This window comes from Aythya fuligula, chromosome 2 (assembly GCF_009819795.1).
Source record: "Aythya fuligula isolate bAytFul2 chromosome 2, bAytFul2.pri, whole genome shotgun sequence".
Lineage (NCBI taxonomy): Eukaryota > Metazoa > Chordata > Aves > Anseriformes > Anatidae > Aythya > Aythya fuligula.
This window is the reverse complement of record NC_045560.1, coordinates 137,923,161-137,945,870: the sequence shown is the minus strand read 5'-3', so window position 1 is coordinate 137,945,870 and position 22,710 is coordinate 137,923,161. Positions and strand designations below refer to the sequence as shown.

The 22,710-nt window shown below is 41.0% G+C and overlaps 1 protein-coding gene across 5 annotated transcripts; it reads left to right on the top strand.

Moving 5' to 3' along the window:
• The first annotated feature begins 136 nt into the window (after window positions 1-136).
• ANKRD46 (ankyrin repeat domain 46) lies at window positions 137-18,216 on the top strand. 5 transcript variants are annotated; one of them, XM_032181571.1, is made up of 7 exons: window positions 137-189; window positions 858-965; window positions 8,549-8,653; window positions 8,987-9,134; window positions 10,743-11,085; window positions 12,368-12,526; window positions 16,177-18,216. In XM_032181571.1, the coding sequence occupies exons 5-7, from the start codon at window positions 10,775-10,777 to the stop codon at window positions 16,391-16,393; spliced, it is 687 nt and encodes a 228-aa protein (XP_032037462.1). In that variant the 5' UTR covers window positions 137-189; window positions 858-965; window positions 8,549-8,653; window positions 8,987-9,134; window positions 10,743-10,774; the 3' UTR covers window positions 16,394-18,216. The 5 variants fall into 5 exon arrangements, with proteins under 5 accessions (XP_032037462.1, XP_032037461.1, XP_032037463.1 ...); XM_032181570.1 differs by lacking the exon at window positions 8,549-8,653; XM_032181573.1 differs by lacking the exons at window positions 137-189; window positions 858-965; window positions 8,549-8,653 and adding exons at window positions 5,006-5,730; window positions 6,000-6,016.
• The last annotated feature ends 4,494 nt before the right edge of the window (window positions 18,217-22,710 follow it).

The window sequence follows — 22,710 nt, the reverse complement described above, 5'->3', positions numbered from 1 at the left end:
TGGTGACAGGCGTGAGTGGCCCTGAGGCAGCGCGATGAAGGCAGTCATGGTGCCTCCCCCCGGCCGCCCCGTCACGGCCGCCATTTCCCGCCGCAGCCCCGGCGGCGGCCTCCGGCCGGCAGGGGCCGCCCGCGCCCCCTCCGCCGCCCCCGCTGCGTGCCCAGGAGCGGCCGGCGGCCGGCAGGGCAGGTAGCGAGGGGGCTGCGGTGGGGCCTGGGGGGGGATAAAGGGGCCGTGTCCGTCGGTCAGGGGGATGGAGGGGGACCGGCGGTGTCCGTCGGTCTGTCCGGGGAGGGATCCGCCCGGGTGGGCGCCGGGCGGTGGGGAGGGGACGCTGGGGTGGCAGGGGAATGGAGGGGCGGTGTGAGGGAGCCGGGGGTGTGAGGGGGGAGCTCGCTGCTCCCTGCAGGTACCTGAAGGGAAGGGGTGGGGAGCTGGGGTCGGGCTCTTCTCACAGGTAACCAGTGACAGGACTAGAGGGAATGGCCTCAGGTTGTGCCAGGGGAGGTTCAGGTTGGAAATGAGGAGACATTTCTGTCAGAAATAGCAGCCAGGCACTGGGATGGGTTGCCCAGGGAGGTGGTGGAGTCACCGTCCCTGGGGGTGCTCAAGGAGAGGTTGGACGTGGTGCTTGGGGACATGGTTCAGTGGTGACACTGGTGGTAGGGGGTGGTTGGACCAGGAGATCTTGAAGGTCTCTTCCAACCCCAATGATCCTATGATAAATTAAATCAAAAGGTAACATACTTCTGCCAGAAGTTTTTTTTGTTAGCCAGCCTCAGATTGCCTTCGATGAAGTAATTACTGTTTTTAAGGGAAATTAAGTAGTTGTCTTTGTTTGTTTGTTTGTTTTCTAGACAGCAGTAAAGTTTTTGATCAGCTGCTACACAGGAAATTGTGCTGAAAAGATAGGGATAACTCCAGAATTAAAGAGAGGATGAGGAACTAACTAGAGACAACTCGTGGTGAGTAACATTGAGAAGAAAACCATCGAGTCTGGGTATAAAAGGAGATTATAAAATTAGTTATTTGAAGATCCATCTTGAGATTAGTCTTGTTAAATACTTAATTGTTACATCAACGTCTTTATTAAAACCTAAATTTGGTAGTGATGAACAAGCTGGGAGGCACTGGCAATATAGAAGAGGGTAACTGCTATACAGGAAAAAATGGATGATCTTAGGGACTAGAGGATGAAATAAGCATAATAATAACTTAAATAAAATGCAGTAATTTAAAGGACAAGGTTTTGCAGTTGCAAACACAATATACAGAGAAATTCTTATTTTAAAGCAACACAAATCCAAAATATGTATTGGGTAGTTTCAAAATATGTGATTGTGGAAAAAAGCGAATGCAGACCTGTGGTGAAGGGGAAAAAGAAGTTACTGTTATCTGTGAACAAAATGCTAGAATGTTTCATACACTGCTAAATGTTTTCACGTGAACAGGTGAAGTGGAACAGGTAAAGATAAGCCTAAGACAGGCAGGAAAATGAAGAGTCTATATTGAAAGAAATATTTGGCCTCTTTATCTTTGCAGAACAGAGGCCTTTTTTGCTTTCTGTTGAAACATCAAGGTAAACGTGGTAAAGGGAATAAATTGAGCTTAAGAATGGTGTTGATACGTGAATAATTTAACATAGATTGTACGATGAATAATATGTGAGTATTTCTAGCTATCGGAGCACTGATGTTCAGGAGCATCCTTCCCAAAGATCAAGGAGGAGCAAGAACCCAACAAGTATTTTAGCTGGAAAGTGACTGGTTTGTAAAAGTAATTGGTTTTGCTTGCTGCAGGAGGGGGCTAAGCTTAGTGTTATCTGTAGGCATTAGGTCTGTTTTTCATCTTTGTTTTGTTTATAAAATATTTTATTAACAAGGACTTGTTAAATGTGATTTTTAGAAGAAATATTTCTACTAATGTTTGCATTCTGTCTAGTAGAATTGACAGTCAGAAAATGAGATGGGCTGATTGCCCTCTTTGAGTTCTGAAGATGGTATCGAAGAGTAAGCTGGGATGAGTCAAAACCTGAAGCATGGTGTCTGCATCTGCTGTCTTCCTTCCCGAGGAGCAATAGGTTTTCTCTCAGCAGGTTTTGGTATCCTACATGTTAGAGTTGCCTCATCAGCAAGAGAGAGGGATTCCAAGTGATGCCTTAAGCTGGCTGCTGCATTCCAGCTGTTGGTTGTCTCCCCCATGGTCTCGCTTGTGCTCTGCTGCCAGATGTGTCGGTTCATGTGGACATAAAGTATTTCAGAGGGCGTTTCTCTATACACTTCTTATGAAATACAGGATCCCAGATGCAGTCAGCTTTGTGTGAGACCATTCATAGTGTGCCATCAGTGTAGGTGACCAGCTGACAAGCGTGCCTTGAGTGCAACCAAACTGCAGTTGTTGGTAATTATTTGTCATTTACTGACATTCTGCTGCCATTTATGTCAAATACCACAAATGCTGAAATGCTCAAGTTTGCTTTACTGTTTAACGATGATGCTCACTAAGCGTTTCAGGTTGGTTTTCATTTGTTTTACCATTTAAAGGTAATGTTTTCTAAGTAGGTGGGGAACAAGTTTTACTCTGATCTCATGCAGTACCTCATAGAAGGCATATGTGTACTGTAGGGCTTAGTCATTTGAAATATCAGCAGAGTAAAAGACAGAAATGCCGCTTGGAAAAGTAGCGTAGCTGTATAATTAAAACCAGAATCTTAAGTGGAACAGAGCTGTGGAAACACCAGCTCGACACATTTCTCCCATCCAGTTAACACAGCTACATCACTAGAATTTTACAACATAAAGGAATAAATGTTTTAATGTGCGTTGATGGTATCATATTCCCCAGCGTGCTCAAGACCTCTTACAGCATCAGATCAGCATAATGCGTGGGGATAAAGGGCAGCCACAGGCTTCAGGAAAGGCTTCTGGTTTCTTGTTTTCCCATGGGTGGTCTAGAATGCTTGCTTTACTTCTTCACCAGAGAAGTGCAGAGAGAGATGTATGCCCATCCTTGCTGTGCCCTCATTTGTTAGGGGATGGTTTTGCCTGAGAGCAGACACATTTTTAGAGGTTTGATCTGTTTAAGGCTAGTTAGCTTCTGCTGTGGAGTACTGAGTGGCGTTGGAGATGCAGGTGATGGGCTTTGTATGTTACTGGGGTTTTCAGGAAGCATTAAAAAAAATGTCAGAAACTTTTAAGGATAGTAGTCACTTAGAGCACAAAAAAAAAGTCTCTTTATGTGCAGAAATGGTTGGGTTGAAAAGTTAAAGAGGAAAAAATAAATCCCCAAAGCAAGGAGGGGGGCAAAAGGGGGACACATGAGCTTCAGTGTGCATAAAGGTAAGGTGATGGCTTGAGTAGAATAATCTGAACTGTGTTTACGTGTTGCTGAACTCAAGACCAAAGTGGCAGCTGCCACTCAAGAAAAAGCTTCTTGGAGAAGTCTCTTCCCAAGAGGCTTCTCTGGTTGCCGCTGTTGAAATCAGAGTGCTGAGTGGGCATTTTTATGAACTTAGGATCAGTCTTTTCAGTGGAAGGGGTTTAGTTCTGCGGGGTTCTGTTCTGGGTTCTAAACTTGGCGTAGAAAAGGCAGTGAGCAACAAGGTGATAGTGTTTGCTGATGACAGGAGCAGTAAAGATAAGGTCAGCTGTAAAAAACTGCAGATTGACCCTGTAAAACTCAGTAAGCAGACAATATCAGAGCACAGGAAATCCAGTGCAGGTATGCAGAGCGATTCAAATAGGTAGGGTAAAAAGATTCCTGAGCCCTCTGTGAAATCGTGGGCTTTCAGTAACGAGCAATGTTTTGTAATTATGGCAAATGGTTCCATTAAAATGTACCCATAGATAATGCAGACAGAAAGGTAAATCAAACAGTAACTGTTATTGGGAAAAATGTAAAAACAAAAACAAAAATCTTTTTGTGTGGTTGTGTTAATCTGTGGTTCAGATTAACCTCAAAGACTGTGTGCAGTTCCACAGTCTCTGTCCCCCATCATAGTACATAGTAAAAAATCATACTGCATTGATGGAGATGTAGAATATGTGGAACAAATAAATATCAGTTAACAATTTTAGCTTTGATAAACTGTTTTTTTTATTTACTCCGTGAACATGAAAATTCAAAGCAGAAATATCTGTATCCAGAGTCATAGCAAAGAGTTACCTATCTGACAGCAACTTGGTTTGTCACTGGTATTAGTTGTTGATACAAAAGCGTAAGCTGTAGGGAACAAGGAGCAAAACAGAGTATTTTAGAAGGAGATTCCAATAATCTGTTATATATAAATGATGTACAAAGTTAGGAGACTTCTGCTCTTTAACGTGACCTGCTTCTGTTCACTAGCCATTCAGATGGATTTGATGATGCGTGCGTTACAAAGGTCATGTCCTCGAAGGTTACATATTGCTAATACACAAAGGATAAATAAAATAATTTTATTTTATAAGAAATAAAATAAGAGAATATAGACTATATAGTAATAAGTGGTTTAGTGGCAGCTTCTCGATTGTCAATTTGCTTTGTTGCTGGAATAAAGCTGATTAAGCTGTGGCTTCTGGCAATTCCTGCTGGAGGCGGGAGGTTTCCCATTTTAGTGAACTTGTCAAACCTGCCATTGTCAGAGTTATCGTGTGTCTCTGTAAGGACTTTTTTCTTCTTCATGGAACAGGCATAAATGCAGGAAAAAAAAAAATTATCTTCAGAAATCAAGATTTATACTGAAGTCCTCATTTCGCTAATGTAAGATCAGTGCTAAACAAAGATTTGCTGTCTGTGTGACACAGGAACAACAGATTGGATTTCAGAATTAATTTTTATCAAGTTTTCAGGCCTTCCATCATTTCTCTTCAATCTCTCTCTCTTCAGAAGCCACCTGGACTTGGTCCTGGGCAAGCAGCTCTGGGTGTCCCTGCTTGCGCAGAGGGACTGACCAGGTGGCCTCCAGAGGTCCCTGCCAGCCTCAACTTTCTCTGTGATTGTGTTTTTTCCTTCTCAGGAAATCAGAAAACGCCACAAAATCTAGAAAAACTAGTCTGTGTGGGTCTGGAATTACCATATCGTTTACTTCAGTTGAAGAAGAATCTGTCGGTCCACACGGTGGCAGTATTCTTCTAGATAAAAGTGGTGCTCGCACATCTGCAGCTTGCAGCTAGTCAGTCCACTTGTTAACGGTGTCTTGGTGCTCACTCAGAGCTGCTTTCTGTTCCAGAAGACTCTTTCAAGATCTGCAAAGAATATAAACTTCGGTCAGAGTGGAACAAATTCTCTCTAGTTTGTTTAAAGAAATTAAGAAAAAGCTGCAATGAATTTTAAGATTTTCTTGATTGACCTACATTAGCACCCCATGTTCCCAGCAGAACCAAGGAAGGGATTTGGATAAAGGTTTTTGGAGAAGTTGATAATTATGATTAATGTGAGGGATTCAGTGACTTCCTATAAAAGCAGGTGTATCCACACCAACCACGAGGATCAAGGAAATACTGAAGTTGCTTTATTGATTCACCTGAGGTGGTTGTGGGGTGTTAGTTATAGCACATCTCTTTCTAACTACTATGAATTTCCTTTCCACCCGAATAGTTCTTCCACAGAAGATAAAAAGAAAAAAATGAGCAAGGTTCAGAAATACTTAACTGCGCATTTGATAGGAGTGCACTGAGACGTGTAATGCAATTGAACTGCCAGTTGAGTCCAGAAAGGAAAAGACATCTGTGAATCTGCTTGTCGATAAAGGTATTTGGAAAGAACGAGCTCTTCCCTATCGCTCCCTTATTCCGTGTGCATCGATACACAATGACTGTTCTGTGTTATCGGGGGAGGCGTTTTACAGCCCTGAATTGGCAATTGAGCTCCTGTTTATTTTTTATCTCTTAATGTTGACGTACTGTACAATGACGAGCAAAGTTCTCGGGTTTTAATGCCATTATCTACTGATCCGTACAACAGTGATAATTCTGTTATTTTTTCCATTCTTCTCTTGCATCTCCACGTGCCCTGGCTAGAAAGAGAAAAAGGAGAGGTAGGTCTGAAGAGCCTGCTGTGATACCTGAAGTGTAGGAACTACTGAAAAAATAACCAAAGAAGGGAAAATGTCACATCATGCTGTACTGATCTGCTCTGCTGCTTTTTGCAGCAGATCCCTGTTAGTGGAGAAATAAAACTCTAACCCACTTGGACTGAACAGCTGAAGATTTTTAGGAGAAGATACAGAGCTGTTGGTGGAGCTCTGTGTAGATAGTGGTGGCCTTTCCTAAAAAATGATGGTGATTGATCAGATGATTTTTTTTACTATTTTACTTTTTATGTTTTTTTACATTTATTCAGTTAAGTGACTTGTGTCTTAGCCTCCATGTAAAACAGGTGTGCACGAAAGCTTAGCAAGGATTTTCTCCCCCAGCCTACCCAGAAAAGGAGTCAGAACAATATTGTTGAGCTTACAGTTCACCAGGATACATGAGCAGTTCAGAGGAGCAAGGTAGTCAGTTTTGTTGTTGTTACAATTAAATAATATATTTTAAAAAATGTTACCATGTATCCCCAAGAACAGTTTGTGTAATTTTTAAGGTTACTGTTCTATTTGAGGGGAAACTGCCCTCAGAGAGTGGGGGCTGACAGTTGAAGCAAAGCACTCGAGCTGGGCCCTTTCTCGTTCATATAAAAACGAGAGGAAGAGCTCAGCGGGCCACTGCCACTTTGTAATGTATTACAAAAAGAGGAAGCTGCCTGCCATCAGGGAGCTGGCAATGCAGGTTGCGTGCTGTGTTTTGCTGGGGGAGGTGGGTTTGGTCCCTGATTTTGTTTTAGGTTTCCATTTATTGTTGGTGGCAGTTCCTCTGGAGGAAATCTGGCTGATGTTTGGGTTCTAGATGTCAACGTGTCTCCCAATATGAGGAAGTCTCAGCTGTTGTGTGATCTGATGGTGTGCCATCGATCCGAGGCGTTCATTAAGAACAGCGACCCTCGCATCAGTTTTTCTGAACGTTCTTGGAAATTCTGTCGTTTTGCAGAGCTGGTAAATCATGGAGCAGTGCCTGTGTGAGGAACTGCAGCTCACCAAGCCCACCAATATTTCTGTGGTGGAGAGACTCCAGTACCATTAGTGAATCTGTCTCATAAGCAATCTGGCTCCTTTTCCTGGAGCTCTTTGGCGACTGTTGAACTCGGTGAGAAGGCAGAGGCAAAACCACGTATTCAGTGTAAAATAAAACCATGCACGGTTAGTGCAAATTGAGGGGTAGCTTAAGCAGTAACAAAACTCACATCTCGCTCTAGGTTTTGAATTCTTCAAGATGACTCCTGGCTTTGGCTTCCACAGGTTTGAGCACGTTAGACAATGTGTGTACCACAGCTCTAGGGGGTAGACAGCTGACTTCTAATAGATAAAAGTGGATTATTATCACTTAATACAAGCATTCCTGTTGAAAACAGAACAGTTTGGTTTTCTCAGGCTGTACCAAACAGCATGTATCACTGAAGAACTGGCTTAGTGCAAAATGTCTAAAATCATTAATAAAATTATACGGTGCTTGGGCAACATCCATTTTGGGTAAATTAAGGGAAAATGTATTCTTATATTACACTTTCCTAGCAGAAATTCCTCTTGCTTGGGAGAACATACTTGATTTTTTTCTCCAAGCTAATTTGCTGTCACAGTGACAAGTTATTAACAGTGAAACTTTTTTTTTTTTTCCTAAGAGTGCAATGTAAAAGATCAGTTTTTCTGAAACTTTTCTGAAGGTAGCACTGTGTTTTTAGGAGCAGTCCTTTACTGAGCCAAATTAATTTAACTCCAGCAGCAGTAATTTGTAGGGCTATTTGGGCCGCTCCTTTTGCAATGCTTTAGTGTCTCCTTACCGAGTAACGTGAGGCCCTTTGTGACATTAGTGCCTGATGGGAGGTGCACCAGCTCCTGGAAGGATGCAGGCTTCTTTCTGCCTCACCTTCAGAAGCAATGTGAAGAGAACGGATGGGATGCTTTGGATTTTTTTTTTTTTTAAATACACTTAATTAGGTATTCATTGCAATAAGAACGTTTTTATACATACTGGGGATTTAAATGTAATCAGTTTGCTCATTCAGAAATTTCTAATTAAGTCGACTGTTGTAAATTTTTTTCTGAGCCTTGTTAGGAAATTTTGCAAAATCAGATTACATTTGAGGCAGGACTACATTTATTTGGGGACTGGCATTTTAAAGACGGTGCAGTTCATCTTCGTGTGCAGCTCCTATCTGGCATGTATTAGGCAGCCATGTGTAAAACAGAATCGTGTGTGTGCAAAAACCTTTTTTAATCACAAAGCTGAATCGACCCAGATGGAACCGATTCCTTGTGAATGCGTTTGTTTAGTCCACAGCCTTCAAGCATTAGGAAGGAGGATTTGTTGTTGCTTTATAATTCTTTCTTAAAGTAAATTACTAAGGTTTTGCTTTAGTCTTGTGCACTTCAGTGATGAATTCTAGAACATTTCAGTGATGATAAATTCCGAATTGGAAATATTTTCAGTTAAACCTCATGATACCTGTTAATCTTCCTGCTTCCTCTCCCAAGAAGACAAGGTGGTGGAGGTTTGTTCTGCTGCCGTTAGCTGCTGTTTCGTCACCCTTGTATGAGAAGTGACAGGAAATTCTGCAGGGCTTTACCAGGCCCACACATCTGGTACGAAAACATAAACCAAAGTTTACATTTACCAGAGCATCCCGTCAAGTTTCTCAAATAGCATGCTTTGCTTCCAGGCTAATATTCTGCTGTTGATTTATGCTAGGCCTTTTTTTTTTTTTTTTATTAAGCAGGATTAAGCACTCAAATACCACTTCATAAGCAAGCTGTGGTCTTTTTTATCAAGTACAAGGAGGGCTTTATGCTGTTACTATGCTTGAGCATTGGAGGTTTCGAAGTTATTTATGGTTTTGCTGCTTTAGGGGAGATTAAGTGCAGAACGTAAAGGTGTCAGTCACATCATACAAAAATTGGGCCTGATTTTTTTCTCAGCAAGGACTGGACTATCGGAGTTGAAGAAGCACTCTCATGTCATTTATGATTTGGGTAGAAAGTGGGCGAGAAAATTGAACTTGCTGCCAAGTGGGAAGCCTAGCTTTGCAACAGCCAAGGTTTTGTAACATACTCGTTGAAGATACAGGTATGTTGGCCCTTCTTTCTCTGCAGGATTGTAAGAAATCTGTGTGTGTCTGAAATAACACTCTCCTTGCATGAAACGTTTTATGCTGTGCTGGTGAACTTTTGGTATTGGAGATGGTTGTGGGAAAGGGTGCTTGGGCCAGCGATACACCACCGCATGCTCAAAAACACCCTTAGAGCCTAGGGGAATGTGCTCTGTCTAAAATCATTCCTTATACAGATACCAGGACGTAGAAGTTAATTCCCATCTCTTCTGTGTCCAAGACAGGAAAAAAAAAGTTGTGCATTCCTGCACAGGGAAACTGGGCAGTGCTGATACATGGAGCAGAGTTTGTCCAGATAGGAAATACAAGCTATTAAAGTTTAAATATAAATTATTAACCCCCGCCAGCCCCAAAGCTGTTAATCAGGCCAGTTGTATAAATGTGAAATGACTCCTGTAGGTGCTCTGATCTTGAGTTTGATCTAACACGTGGGGGAAGAGCTGTAAAATCCAGGCTTTATAAACTGTAAAAGAAAATAAAAGAGAGGTTTTAAATCGAATTCTCTGGCTGCTGGCCATGTTTCCGTTCTCGTAGCTGAATGAGTGCACTGGTGTAGAAGGAGACCTTATATAGATGAGAAAATGTAAATCTGCATATAGCGGCCTTGTAAGAGGCTCGTACTGCTAGCCAGAACACAGCTGCACCCTTCACCCAAAATGCCAGCCTTGGTCAAGTGGGAAATCATTTTTCATGCGAAATTTCATCTTCTGCTCAAAGGTTATCTAGTAAAATTGCTCTTCCTTCCTGTCACTTGAACTGTGTGGTGGCTTTATGGAGATTCCTTTGAAGGGTTTTCACTAGCTTATATGTGTTTTTTTTTTTTTTTTTTTTTCTTAGAGGCAACGTGAAGCTTTGCTGCCCAGCCTCCTAGATGTTTTCATTTTTTCTTACTGTTGCCTCGTGCACGATGTTCCCATCCTCTTGCATAGTCATTCCTTTTTGTTTTCCTTACTGTTTTCAAGTCATCTTTTCTGTGTCCCATAAATCCACAGCGTCGTCATACCCTCGTTATTTGAATCATCCTTAAAATAGTGTTCTGCAAAACCTAAGTCATGTTTCATAAAATGTCAATAAATCCATTCTGAAATGACATCCATCTTCCTGATACAGAAAAGGAATTAATCTTTTATGTAATATTAATCCAGAGAAACTGCATTTGTGCTTCTCTGTGGTGGGGTTTTTGAAAGCTGGTTCGTCTCCCTTCTTTCAGTTCAGATCTCCAGTGTTTTATACTTTTAATATCAATTCTACCACCTGCCATCTCTTCCTAGGTGAAAGTTACTCACCTGGCTTGCATTTGTGGTAGTGATCTTATCACTTCTCTGTAATAAGTCTGTGCTACTGTTTCCCGAGGTGGGAGGATGAGTAAAAAGAGCTCTTCCCATATTACCAGACAGGAGTGCAGCACGTGAAATTAATAGGTAGGACAGGAAGATTTCAGTCAGTTCAAAAGCGAGTTTGTGTTCTTGTTCAGAAACCTGAGAAATCTTCCAAATGAATTTTTAAAGTTTAAAACGTATTTGTTTGCCTGGCTTCCCCGACACTTTCCCCGCTTGTTCTTGCAGGTTTGTCATCTGCTCCAGAGAGAATCAGAACCATGTCCTACGTTTTCGTCAACGACTCATCCCAGACAAACGTGCCGCTGCTGCAGGCTTGCATCGATGGAGATTTTAACTATTCCAAACGCCTGCTGGAGAGTGGGTTTGACCCAAATATTCGTGACAGCCGGGGCCGGACTGGCCTTCACCTTGCTGCAGCCAGAGGAAACGTAGACATCTGTCAACTCCTGCACAAATTCGGGGCTGACCTGCTAGCCACCGATTACCAGGGTAACACAGCCCTGCACCTGTGTGGGCACGTGGACACCATCCAGTTCCTGGTTTCTAATGGACTTAAAATTGATATTTGGTAAGTTGCTTTTCTCTTTTATTTTAAACAGCATATATTTTATAATATGTGTTCTGTTCCCAAAGCACTGTGTACAAAACTGCTGTGGCTGCGATGCTCTATGCAGTGCAATTCAATTTTTTTTTGGAAGATATCACTTAATGAAGACACAAAATAAAAAGGCAGGCAAACAATGAGAGGCCATTCCTGCTGGCCAAGCGAAGCAAATAAAAATAGCAGCTGCTGGTGTGGGCTGCTGTGTCTAATTCTGACTCAGTGATGACGTTGCTATCCTGGTTTGGCCAGACAGCCAGGTGTGGGTGGTTGGCACCAAAGAAGAAAATCGCATCGACTGCTTGAAAAGAATTTTCTCCGCCGCAGTTCTATTGTTTCAACTGTTGCACTGTATACGACAAAGAAAATACAGTGGATGTGTACCAGTTCATTCCCATACCCCTTGGTGACAATGCTTCCTTTCAGTGGTTTCAAACCCTCAAAATGTGTGACTCAACCCTCCTTTTAAATATTGTTCTTTTTAAATATTGTATTTTCTTGCCTTCTGGCTTCCAGCAGCTGGCGGATGCCGGTGCTCAGATGCAAGCTCTCCAGCTACAAAACAGCGAGCTGTTTTGCTGTACTAACTGAATTATTTTGTTTGTGGAACTTTCTGCATATTTACAGGGCATGCAAAAAAGTTTGTGAAACTTCAGAACCTTTGAGTTTTTTTTTTTTTTATCTGTTCCCTTTTCACTTGTCCCTCATTAGTGCTTTCAGCTGGTTATTGGCAGACCAGATTCTTCATGGGTTGTGTTTTGTTTGTTTTTTTTTCTTGCTTCGAGCAACTCTGGTGAAAATCCCTAGTCTGAATGCAGCTCTGGTCCTAGTCAGTATTTAAAAGAAGCAGAGGGACCATCTGTATTTTATTTCATTTTTGCCTCATGTCCTCATACCCACATGGAAAAAGGAGCTATGAAGAAACAGATTGCACAATTCCTTCTTGAAATCAAGCTTAATCTCCAGCATTGCCATAAATCCACGCTTTTTGTTACAATACCCAGGGTTTGCAATTAAATTAGAGTACTAGGAATTTTGATTTTATTTGGAGGAAAAGGAGTTGTGCTGTTTCAAACCTAAATATACAGATACTCTTCTATAGTCAATTATGGTATCACTTTTATAGATGGAAATGACAGAAAATAGTTCTGGGTAGTGAATTTTATGCTGTGTGTTATGTGATCTTGCTACAAAATTCCTGTTTTAAGATTTTCTTTTCTTCTCGTGCCCATTCGTGGCATTACTTTAGCAATCACCAAGGTGCAACACCGCTTGTCCTTGCAAAACGAAGGGGTGTAAATAAAGATGTAATTAGACTGCTGGAATCTTTAGAGGAGCAAGAGGTGAAGGGATTCAACAGAGGAGCTCACTCGAAGCTGGAAACGATGCAGACTGCTGAAAGTGAAAGGTATTTACAAAACAGAGAATTATTGGAAATGATGTATGTGTATAATATATCTTTACTAATGTGCTTATTGCTCTGAGATTTTTATGATTCAGCTTGCTTGCTTGTTCCTCAGAGCAGGTAATACCAAATTTGTCCTGGTATTATCAAATCAAATCTTAGAATTTAGCAAAATCTCTTTAGATAGGTCAAATGTAAGGGGAAATAAAGGACTTTTTCTAATCGGAATTCTCATTTTATGGTGGATTTTTTTTTTAAATAACTCTGTTACAGACAAAAAAAACATATATTCTGCCATTTATCGTGAAGTCAAGGGGAAAATGGGGTGAAATGTGAAATGCCAGTATCACACACTGGCCTAACATGCTTTCAGTAAGATGGTCTGGTGCGAGGTGTCCCTGCCCATGGCAGGGGGGTGGAACCAGGTGGGTTTTAAGGTCCCTTCCCACCTAACCCATTCTGTGATTTGGATGTGACAGAGTGCCTTGCTAGTTTCAGAGGAGACTGATTCTCTCACAGAAACCCTTGAATTGCCAGTGAACACAACAGAACATTGAGCTTAAACATGCAGCAGTACTCTCCAGTACTGCTTTTTTCATATATCTGAAAGAAGATAGCAATGTTGTTTTGAATACTTGCTCTCATACTGCATTTATTTAAATTCATGGTTTTTAATACTGTCTAGTAATGGTGATGAATTACAACCACTGGGGTTTTATATCAGAAAAAACACGGAGTTCTGTCTCATTGGGTTTGTTCCATTTGCGTCAAAACGCGCGTAGCCTTCACTGCAGGGGAAAATAAAGCTATCTGGACGGCGTTGTTATCTAAGTGGAGCAAACAGAAGAGTTGAAACCAACAAATTTACAGAAATCATGCAAAATACTCCCTGAGAGCAGAGTGGAAGATCTTTCCCACTCATCAGGTCACCCCGCTCGTCAGAGAGACTGCTTTGAGCCCTGAAACACAAAACTTAATAGTGTCCAAAGTCCGTTTATGTGAAGTATTGGATGTTCTGCAGATTCTTTCTAACTTCCTAAATTTTGCTGAAAGCTGTTTGTGACACAGGCTGCCACCCCAATACACACGGACTGAAGCTCAGCCCCATGAAAATGACCCTTTTTGATAGTGTCCCTTTAATGAAGGGAGCTTCCTTTCTGTTATTTGACCTTCATAAATGTTACATTGTTTAGCTTGGCAAGGAAGTCAGCAATGCTCCTTGGGGAGAGGCACACAGACATATAAACAGTGCGCTACCCAGCTTGTTTGTGAACATGTTTAAAATGTCTGAAATATATTATATTTAGCATAACAAACAACAGATGCCTACAGCAGCACAAGCAAGTGAGCTTGTGGCTGTTTGCTCTGTAAATAAATAATGCCTTTGGAGCAGTTGCCTTTTCAGACCTCCACAGTTTCACTCCTCCCCCTTTGTATTTTTTTTTCCACGTTTTAGCTAAATTTTGTTAAGATGAATGACTTCTAACCTCCCTCCCCAATCTTTGCATTGTATATGACCCCATGGAAAATAAATACTCTTCCTGAAAACCGTCAGCTTCCCTTTTGAAGAACAGTGTCTGATTTAAGGTTTCTGCTTCTTATCTCACACGGTTGCTGCAGATCTGGAAGCAGAGGCCCAAAGTAGGTTCCCAAATGGGATTTATTTTCTCTGCTGGGAGGCAGAGCTCTCCCCCTGTGGCCCAGCAGAGGTGACCTGTCCCTCTGCACAGCCCAGCGTGCCCACAAGTGCAGCCAAAGGTGAATTTCCACGTTGTGTTGGGAACAGGAGCAGCCACCTGCACTACGTGGCACAAGCTCTTCTGTAGGACGCATCCCTGCAGCACCATTTCTCAAGGAGATGTAATTTGTCATAAGGAAAATATCTTGAATATCATTGCTTTTAATTGGGCTGCTATACAAAATACCAAAGCGTTTTCTCTCTACCCTTTTCTATTTAATGAGCAAGCATGTGACCTTTTCACTTAAATCACGTTGCACCTTTATTTAACCTTACTGTGGTTACGTATTAACTAGTTAGTGCTTAATGAGTGAGTAGTGCTGTTTTCACCAGTGGCTGTCTTCTGTTGAACCCTTTGTTTTGCTTGGGAAATCAGAATGTGCAAGGAAGATGACTAAGTCCTGCAGCTATGGACAAGCTAAAATAGCTTTAGAGCAAAGTAAATATTTTAAAAGCAAAAAAGGCAAGCTGTTTAACAGGCAATTTCTGAAATTTTCTGCCCATGATGCTGCAATACTTCAGTAAGCTAGGGGAGTTCAGGCTAATTACTCATCTATGCCCATGCTTCTTAAGAAGAAAAAAGATGTGGCATGACATTTTTCTGTGGTGCAAGCTTAGAAGAGAGATTCATAACTGAGACCTTTTTCTGCTAACTCATTTGTCAATTGTCACCAAAACCAATAGCATTTATGCAATTAGTTTTGATTTGCAAATTGGTTTTCCCTGCAATGTTTTCTTCTCATATTGCTGGAGGAGATGCCTAGGAATCTGGTAACTGAAAGCAATTAGAAGGGGGGGAAAAACGTTTTTCTTTTCTGCTTACCTTCTGCTTTGACATCACCGGGTGTGCAGGCAGTTTCACCATTTCCTCTCCGTGCTTGTCAGAGCATGATCCTGTAAACACTGGTGTGTGCAGTCTCACTCAAGCGAGAAGTAGTGGGGCTGTGCAGATGGCTAAAAATCTGCATAACTGAAATCAAGTGATGAGAACGCTTTCCTGTTCTTACCGAGGTCTCTCATACACCAACAGAGGGATAGTTCCCTACTATAAACCCCTCGTGAAACCAGCGAGAGAGAGAGGAGGATAGAAGGAGCCACGCAGTGTTTGAGGCGACTTGCATTTTTTTTTTTCCTAACGGTGCTTCATGGTCAATCTATCATTCTGATTTTTCTCACTTGAAAGTGAGAGTTTCACTCCCTAATTTATATAAAATTTAATATAAAAAAAAAAAAAAGTCTGACAATTTAAGGGGCCTGAAGGATTGAGAGTGGCATGCTAAGGCAGCAGAGCAGCTGCTGAGTGCCATGGGGCAGAAAAACTACAGTGATGCTGATTTAGCTCAACAATCAGAAAGTTTCTGATTTTTTTTTTTTATGTAAATGGATTGTTTTCTCTATTTTTAAGCTAGAGAAGAGGCCTCTAACAAAGAAATGCAGGAGAGCAATAAAGATCTCCACGTAGTTCAGGATCTAAATTATACCGGTCGTAGTTTCCATTTTGTTCGGCAGAGTTTACTTTTAAATTGCAATTTGTTTTTATTAACGAGAGCTGTGCCCCTTGAGGTTTTAGCTCACGCTCCATTAAATTTTACAAAGCCGTGCTGAGCAGGAGTTCCACTGACTGACTTCTGAAGGCTCCTAGGTGGCAAGGCTGCAAGCTCAGAGCAGTTGTACAGATACAAGTAGCACTCTCCTTACGCCAGTTAATAAACCATCCTTTCAATTAACTTCAGTTTAGAGTTAGGAGCCTTTTCCTGATCTGCTTTTGTCTTGATTTAGCCGAGGCAATGCGGTAAATCTGCAGGTGGGTTTAGTTTTTAATTTAGAGTGTTTCAGTTGCTCAGAGTAGGATTACTGTCATACTTAAAGGTGAATTCTTTTGCTCTGATGTATTTTTAACTTTAATCCTTTGTAGTGCGATGGAAAGCCATTCCCTCCTTAATCCAAACCTACAGCAAGGGGAAGGAGTTCTTTCCAGTTTCCGCACGACATGGCAAGAGTTCGTGGAAGACCTGGGCTTCTGGAGGGTGCTGCTCCTGATCATTGTCATTGCCCTGCTGTCTCTTGGAATAGCGTACTACGTTAGCGGGGTGCTTCCTTTTGTAGAAAATCAGCCTGAACTGGTGCACTGAAGCAAATGAAAAGGAGCGCACTGCTCTTTTCCCTGTTGTCGTCTCATTTTGAACATCTCGGAGTTTTTCTCTCGGTGCAGGCAGTGGCAGCTGTGCATACGGTTTTCCTTTTATACTTAGCATTAACCCCTTTGGAAGAGGAATTAATTCATTTCAAGTAAAACACTAAATTTGAAAGCATTCCTAACCTACCTCTGACTTAACTTGCAAGCAAGATGTAGAGGTAATCCTCTCTGTTGATAAAATACTACGATTAGAAAGGGTCTTTCATAATGCATATTAAATTCCGGAGCATGAAAAATGTAACCTAGCACAGAACCAAGTTTGATTTGTAATCCATATGAAGAGAGGTAAATCTCTTCTTGCGTAATCTTGCGTGTGCTGGAGTTGAAAGAAAAATGCTCTTAAAGGTCCCCTAGAAATCGGAATAAAATAATAATGCATTCTGATATATAGACAGTAATAAGCTCTGTGTTTGTAGTTCTTTCAGTGCTTCCCCCTTGTTCCATATCTGCTCGTTTATAAGAAAAAGAATGAGAAATAGTTCAAACCTTATTACATCTTTAATGTATAGCTCACTCCTTTATTTATTAGGTTAGCATAGTGTTTCTTCCCCAGATTAAATTGATGTTGTTAATATCTGTCTGAAGTAATTTTAGTAGAACAAAGCTGGTTGTAGTGCTTTGGAAGTAAAATTGTTTCAGCCTCTAGGGTGAAAATTTTGCCTTTTTGCTGGAATATTACTAAGCAAACCTTTATTTGTAAGGGTGGATACAAAGTGATGTTGGTGTTCTGCTCTGTATATGCTAATTCTGTAAGACCACTGTATTTGTGAAATGTGTCATGAAGGATAACCCTTTTTCCTCCACAAGGACCACATTGCACCATAAAATTGAATCATTTTCACATTTGTGGAAAGGACCTGATTGACTGGAATTCCTTTCTAGAATTACTTTCTATTTCAGTTGTTTTCAGACATCACTTACACGTTTATAAAGTACTTTGAGTATGCAGAATAAAAATATTTAAAATGTTTATATTTAGGAATATTGTATGAAATGAGATCCTATCCCATTCTGTACTTAAGCTGTGAAATCCTGTGTTTATAAGTAACCTAGGGACATGAAACACTCTTTCATGAAGGCTAGGATGGATGGTAATACACAGTAGTTGCAGGTTTTTCAAAGAAAGCAGATTCTCTCCTTCCAGGCTGATTAGCTATCTAACTCCCTTGGTTGCCATTGCATTGAAAATCCCCCTGGATTTGAATTCTGCAAAACTAATGATTTTTTTTTTAACCTAACCACTCCAAAATTGTTGCTAAATAGCATCAAACATTTATAAAGTTATAACTGCAATAAGTTTTGCTAGAATTAATTACATCTCTCTGTTCTGCTACCATGTACGTTTTTCTTTCTTGTGCATGGGTTTGAGTGAAGAGGATTGTTGTCTGCTTTGCTGTGTGACAGGGGCTTCACTAACGTGGGCCCCATTCTAAATTGCATCTGAATAATTCTTGATCTCATTTCTTTAGCGAGACATTAATGAAACAATACTTCCCTAGCAGCTGGGAAACCTCTTAAAATAAACAACAACAAAACAGAGCGTACTCTTCTTCTGAATATTTCAATTATTGTACATATGTTTGTGAACAGAAATAAAAACTCATATCTAAAATGCAGTTACTTTTCTGGATAAGTACACTTCTGTTCTGATACTCTGTATCCTGAATAATTGCTGTCTTTCAATATGTATTCTTTGTGTAATTTGTAATTGTATTCTCAGTATGGGTGAATGCCAGAAATAAATACATGTAGTAAATATGTTTTGGTTTATCATTACATTACGTTGTAATCCTATTTTACTGAGGATTTTTTGATGGTTTGCACTGATAATAAGCATTTCAGAAGCAGGGAGGTTCTGCCCCAGAGAAATGGAAGCACACTATTGGCCTAATTGAGGTTTTAGAGCAGTTTCTTCAGATTTGCCTGCCTTATTTTCAGTGTTGTTTTTGCACCACTCTATCTCTCATCTAAGATTTCAAGTATCGAACATATCATCTAAAGGCCCCTTGAGATTTAAGACTACCTATGAGGGAGGGTGCGAAATAAAACCAAGAAAAGCAATCTTGATGGTAATGACTGCTGCTCTGAAATACCGATATGATAAACATCTGGCTAAAAGAGAATTTTGTTCTGTATATACCTCTGTTACTGAAAAAAAAGGACAGCCATACCTTTTAATATGTCTATAACAGCTTCCTTTTCACAGGTTGATAGTAAAGAATGAATCCTGTACACTAGGTTTCAAGGAATGCAATCTGTCTTTCTCACAGGACCAGAAAGAGGACCTTAACTTACTTCCTCCTGAAGTTGTCATAGGGAGTTTCACAGTTTCTGCATAACGAGAGGAATCAGTTTAGATTGTCTGCAGGTCAGTAAGATTTCCTTTATTGTTTATTATTATATCCAGATACCTCCAACAAGGAAGCCCATTTTGGTGGGCACTTTCCAGATCCAAGACAGTTTCTTCGCTCAGGGTGTTCTCACACTAAAACAGCAGAAGGAAGTAAGAAAAAAAAAATCAATCATGGAGTGATTAAGTGATTTTTTTACAGTGTTGCAAGACAAGTTGGTGAGCAAGATAAAGTCAACTGGAGTGCAAAGTGGAGGCAGTATGACTACTGCACGGTATTTCATACTAGACGTGCTCTGGCACTGTGAGGTGTATCAGCACAAAAAGCTCAGAGGAGGAACGTGGTTTCATTTTGAAGTATCGAAACAGAAGACCTACGAAGTTCCTGGGTCTGCAGCTGATCTGGAGATTGAGTTTTGCGTTGGTCAGCTAATCTCTCAGCCTGGTTTTCATTTCTTGAGTAAGGAGAAACGATCAACTCACCAGTGTATTGTAGAGGGGCTCGTTAGCTAGGTAGCTCTTTTTCTAACCAGAATATTTCTGGTCATAAGATGTCAGAGAAATGCAAATTAAGTAATTTGCTCAGAAATTCAGTAACACCGTTGTGTAATACTGTCTCTTATATTCAGAATTTCCAAGTCTAGCAGATACTTAAAATTAACATGCACTTTAACCTTAACCTGGAAATAAAGCATCTTAAAGGCTGTGATTGGATCTGCTTAGATGCAATTGCCTCATGATACCCAAAGTTGCCTTTTAACAGAACTGATTTCTTCCTCAGCTGACACACAAGGTAATTTCTGAAGCCAGTGGTTTCTGACATTGTTCCTGTTTCTGAAGCCAGCTCTTTGTTAAATTGTCACTTGATTCGCATTTGAATTGGTGATTAAAATAAGTCTTAAATTATCTGAGAATTCTTACGTTAGAAAGCTTTTCCGCCGTTCTGTTTTCTTCCATTTCAACATTAATCTTTGTTAATTGGTTACTTGGGAAACACTTCGTGAAATTCAGTAAGCAATCCATAATCTTGCAGAAATCATTGCCAGTTGTTACTGCATTTCTCATTCCTTACGTTGGGACTGTCTAGAAGAATTCAAGCACTGCACGTTATAATAACCCCGAGTTCTCTGTAAACATGGTAAGTGCCAAAATACTCTTGAATCATCATAAATCTCAAAACTCTTAATATTATAAAAATTGTTTATGGTGACAGGAGAGATAATTCTGTACAAACACTTGCAGGTGGTATGATACATGTATTGTCTTAAAAGTATTCGACTGTTTCAGCTGAATTAGTGCTTCCTGGCATCTTTTGTGCAGAGATTAAAAATACTTCAAAGACGGACACTTAAAATATACATTAGTGGGAAACAAATGCAATTTATTGGTAGTTCTTTACTGTTTGTTGCTGAGCGAAGTGTTCCCAGGGTCATGCTGCCAGTGAAATCCGAGATGAAAACTCAAAGTCTCAGATTGACAGTGAGATTACCTGGTGCAGTCTGTGCTCTTACGCAAAGCAGAGCTGGTGCTCTGATGTTGCAGCTGAGGCAGTTTGTGTGCAGAACCCTGAAAAATCTCTACTGTAGGTATTCAGAGTTTGTAAACCACTAAGCTAAGCATTAAACAACCATTATTACCTAATGGCTGTGATGAGACAATTATTGTTCTTCATTAGTGCCAAGGGTATCGGAAATCTATTGGAAATTGCCAGAACTGAAAAGGAAAAATCAGAATTTCTGCTGAAATCAAAGTGTGAGCACGTCACTCCTGTGTCTGCCAGTGCCGTGTTCTTTCAGTTTGCGATTTTAAGCTACCTGCTGGGTAAAAATGAGGAGACGTTTGGAACAGAATTTGTTGCGTGGCATGGTTTGCAGAACATAGGAGGGAAATGCAATGAGCCAGGACAGCAGCAGGGGAGGCAGAGCAGGGTGATGCCGTTATGAATCACGGCTTAGGAGCCAATCCCAGTGCCTGTAAGAAGTGCGAGGAGGGAGCAGCAATAGCCTCTTAGCAGGGAGAAGGATTTCACCGGCTTGTGATTGCCCCGTTTCATAGTCCTGCAACCCGAGCTGGCCCTTCTTGACTTTCAGTGTCTGCAGCACTGCTATTTCAGACAACTGCATGTTTGAATGTGTGCCTGCATTAACAGCTGCTCGCGGGGAAGCCGTGCTGGTTCCTCTTATAGAAGAATCCTTCTGCACATAGGTTATCAGCCGTTTAACCAACTGTGGGCAGAAGCTCCTTGTAAAACACTATTTCTGCTCTGTTAAATTATGATTATCTAAATATCAGAAGGCAGGCATGCTGATGAAGGATCAAGTACATGCAAAAATATCTCATTTTCCATTGCAAAGAAAAAAAAAAAACAAGAATAGATAACATTCTCTTAATGCAAAGCAAGAAGAAAATCGTAGTAAATTTGTTATGACCTGCAGAAGGTGAAATTCTCATTAAGCCACCTTCCCTAGTAAGAGGACTTTTTCAGGTAACATTATAACCTCTGGCAGGTAAGTTTTCTCGTTGAAAGTGGCGCGGTGTGAAGGCAGTAATGCCTAAAGGTTGCTAAAAATGCTTAAACAGGCATGAAGGCAGCTGTAGCGGCTTAATGAAGCATACGCATTGAAACAGAACTAAATAATAAAGATAGCTGACTTCTGGGAGGCCGTGTGAAGTGCTGTGTGCTCTTCCCCATATCGTTGTCTCCTTGCAGGCTGAGTGCTGGCCTTGCCTGTTTGGTAGAGACACTGAGGTCTGGAGACACCCATAGGTCTAAGCCGTCAAGAACAGCTTCTGTAGGGAGCACAAATAAAAATGAAATATCTTACTAAAAATCACGTCAGCCTGCGTGGGGACTACTCCGTCCTGCCAGACGTTTTGTTACAGAACTGGAGGTTTTCCCATTTATGGTGCTGGTTCGAGGCCTTGTGGCAGCTGATGAACACCAGTGGCTAACGTGGGGCTTGAACTGAAGGCTGTTTCCAAAAATTTTTAATTACAGTAGAAGTCCGGGCTTTTTTCTTTGTTTCAAAGTTCAAGGAACTTTTATTTAATCTAATGTTTGCTAGAATTATAGCCTGCAAATGTACTCAGATAATGAGCATGTGTGTGTCCATGCTGTGTGCACTCCTGTGCCAAAATGAGGTTTCAGATCAGCGAGCGAGGCCTCCAGTGAGATCAGCTTGGAATAAGTCTAATTTAAGGAATTCTGGTTTTTGTCATCTCTCATCAGATTGCTGTTTAATCAAACATCAGCTTGCTTTTTATTCATTGCACTGACTTCCTAACCTATTTTCTTGGTCCCCACGTACAGTTTTGGGAAGTGTAGATCCTGTTACCTGCCTCACAAAGCGGTGCTTCACTGACCAAGCTCCATTAGTTTGACAGTAAGTGAATCCTTCAGTTTCACAACATGAGTCAGTTCTCCTTGTTTTTTTTTTTTTTTAGAGTTATACTATCTGATTTACAAAGTGATCAACTCTTGCTGGTATGGTACAATTTGTTTAGCTAAGGACTCGGTTTGCTTGTCCAGATTTTACGTGAAATGCAAGAATGGTTGGGGATCTGTTGGCGTTGGGTTTAACTGGTCCTCCAGAATACCTCTGCGGGTGGAGCAGACAGCCTGAAGTTTAAAAGGAGATCTGGCAATAATGCTGGAGGGGTGTCTATTCCTTATGTTTTCAGGCTTTCCAGGATCCTGGGAATAGTGTTTGGAGTCACTCTGCCGGAAGGACAGTATCTTTGTAGAAGATCTTGGCCTTTATGTATGTTCTGAAATTCAAAGGTAAAAAGTTTAGAAAGCTCTTTTCTTCCTCCAGGCAGCAAGCTGTGCTTCAAGAGAACAGTTAGGAATAAGTTACCCCCATCCTTTACATGTATTTTTAAGCCAGAAAAGCAATCTAACA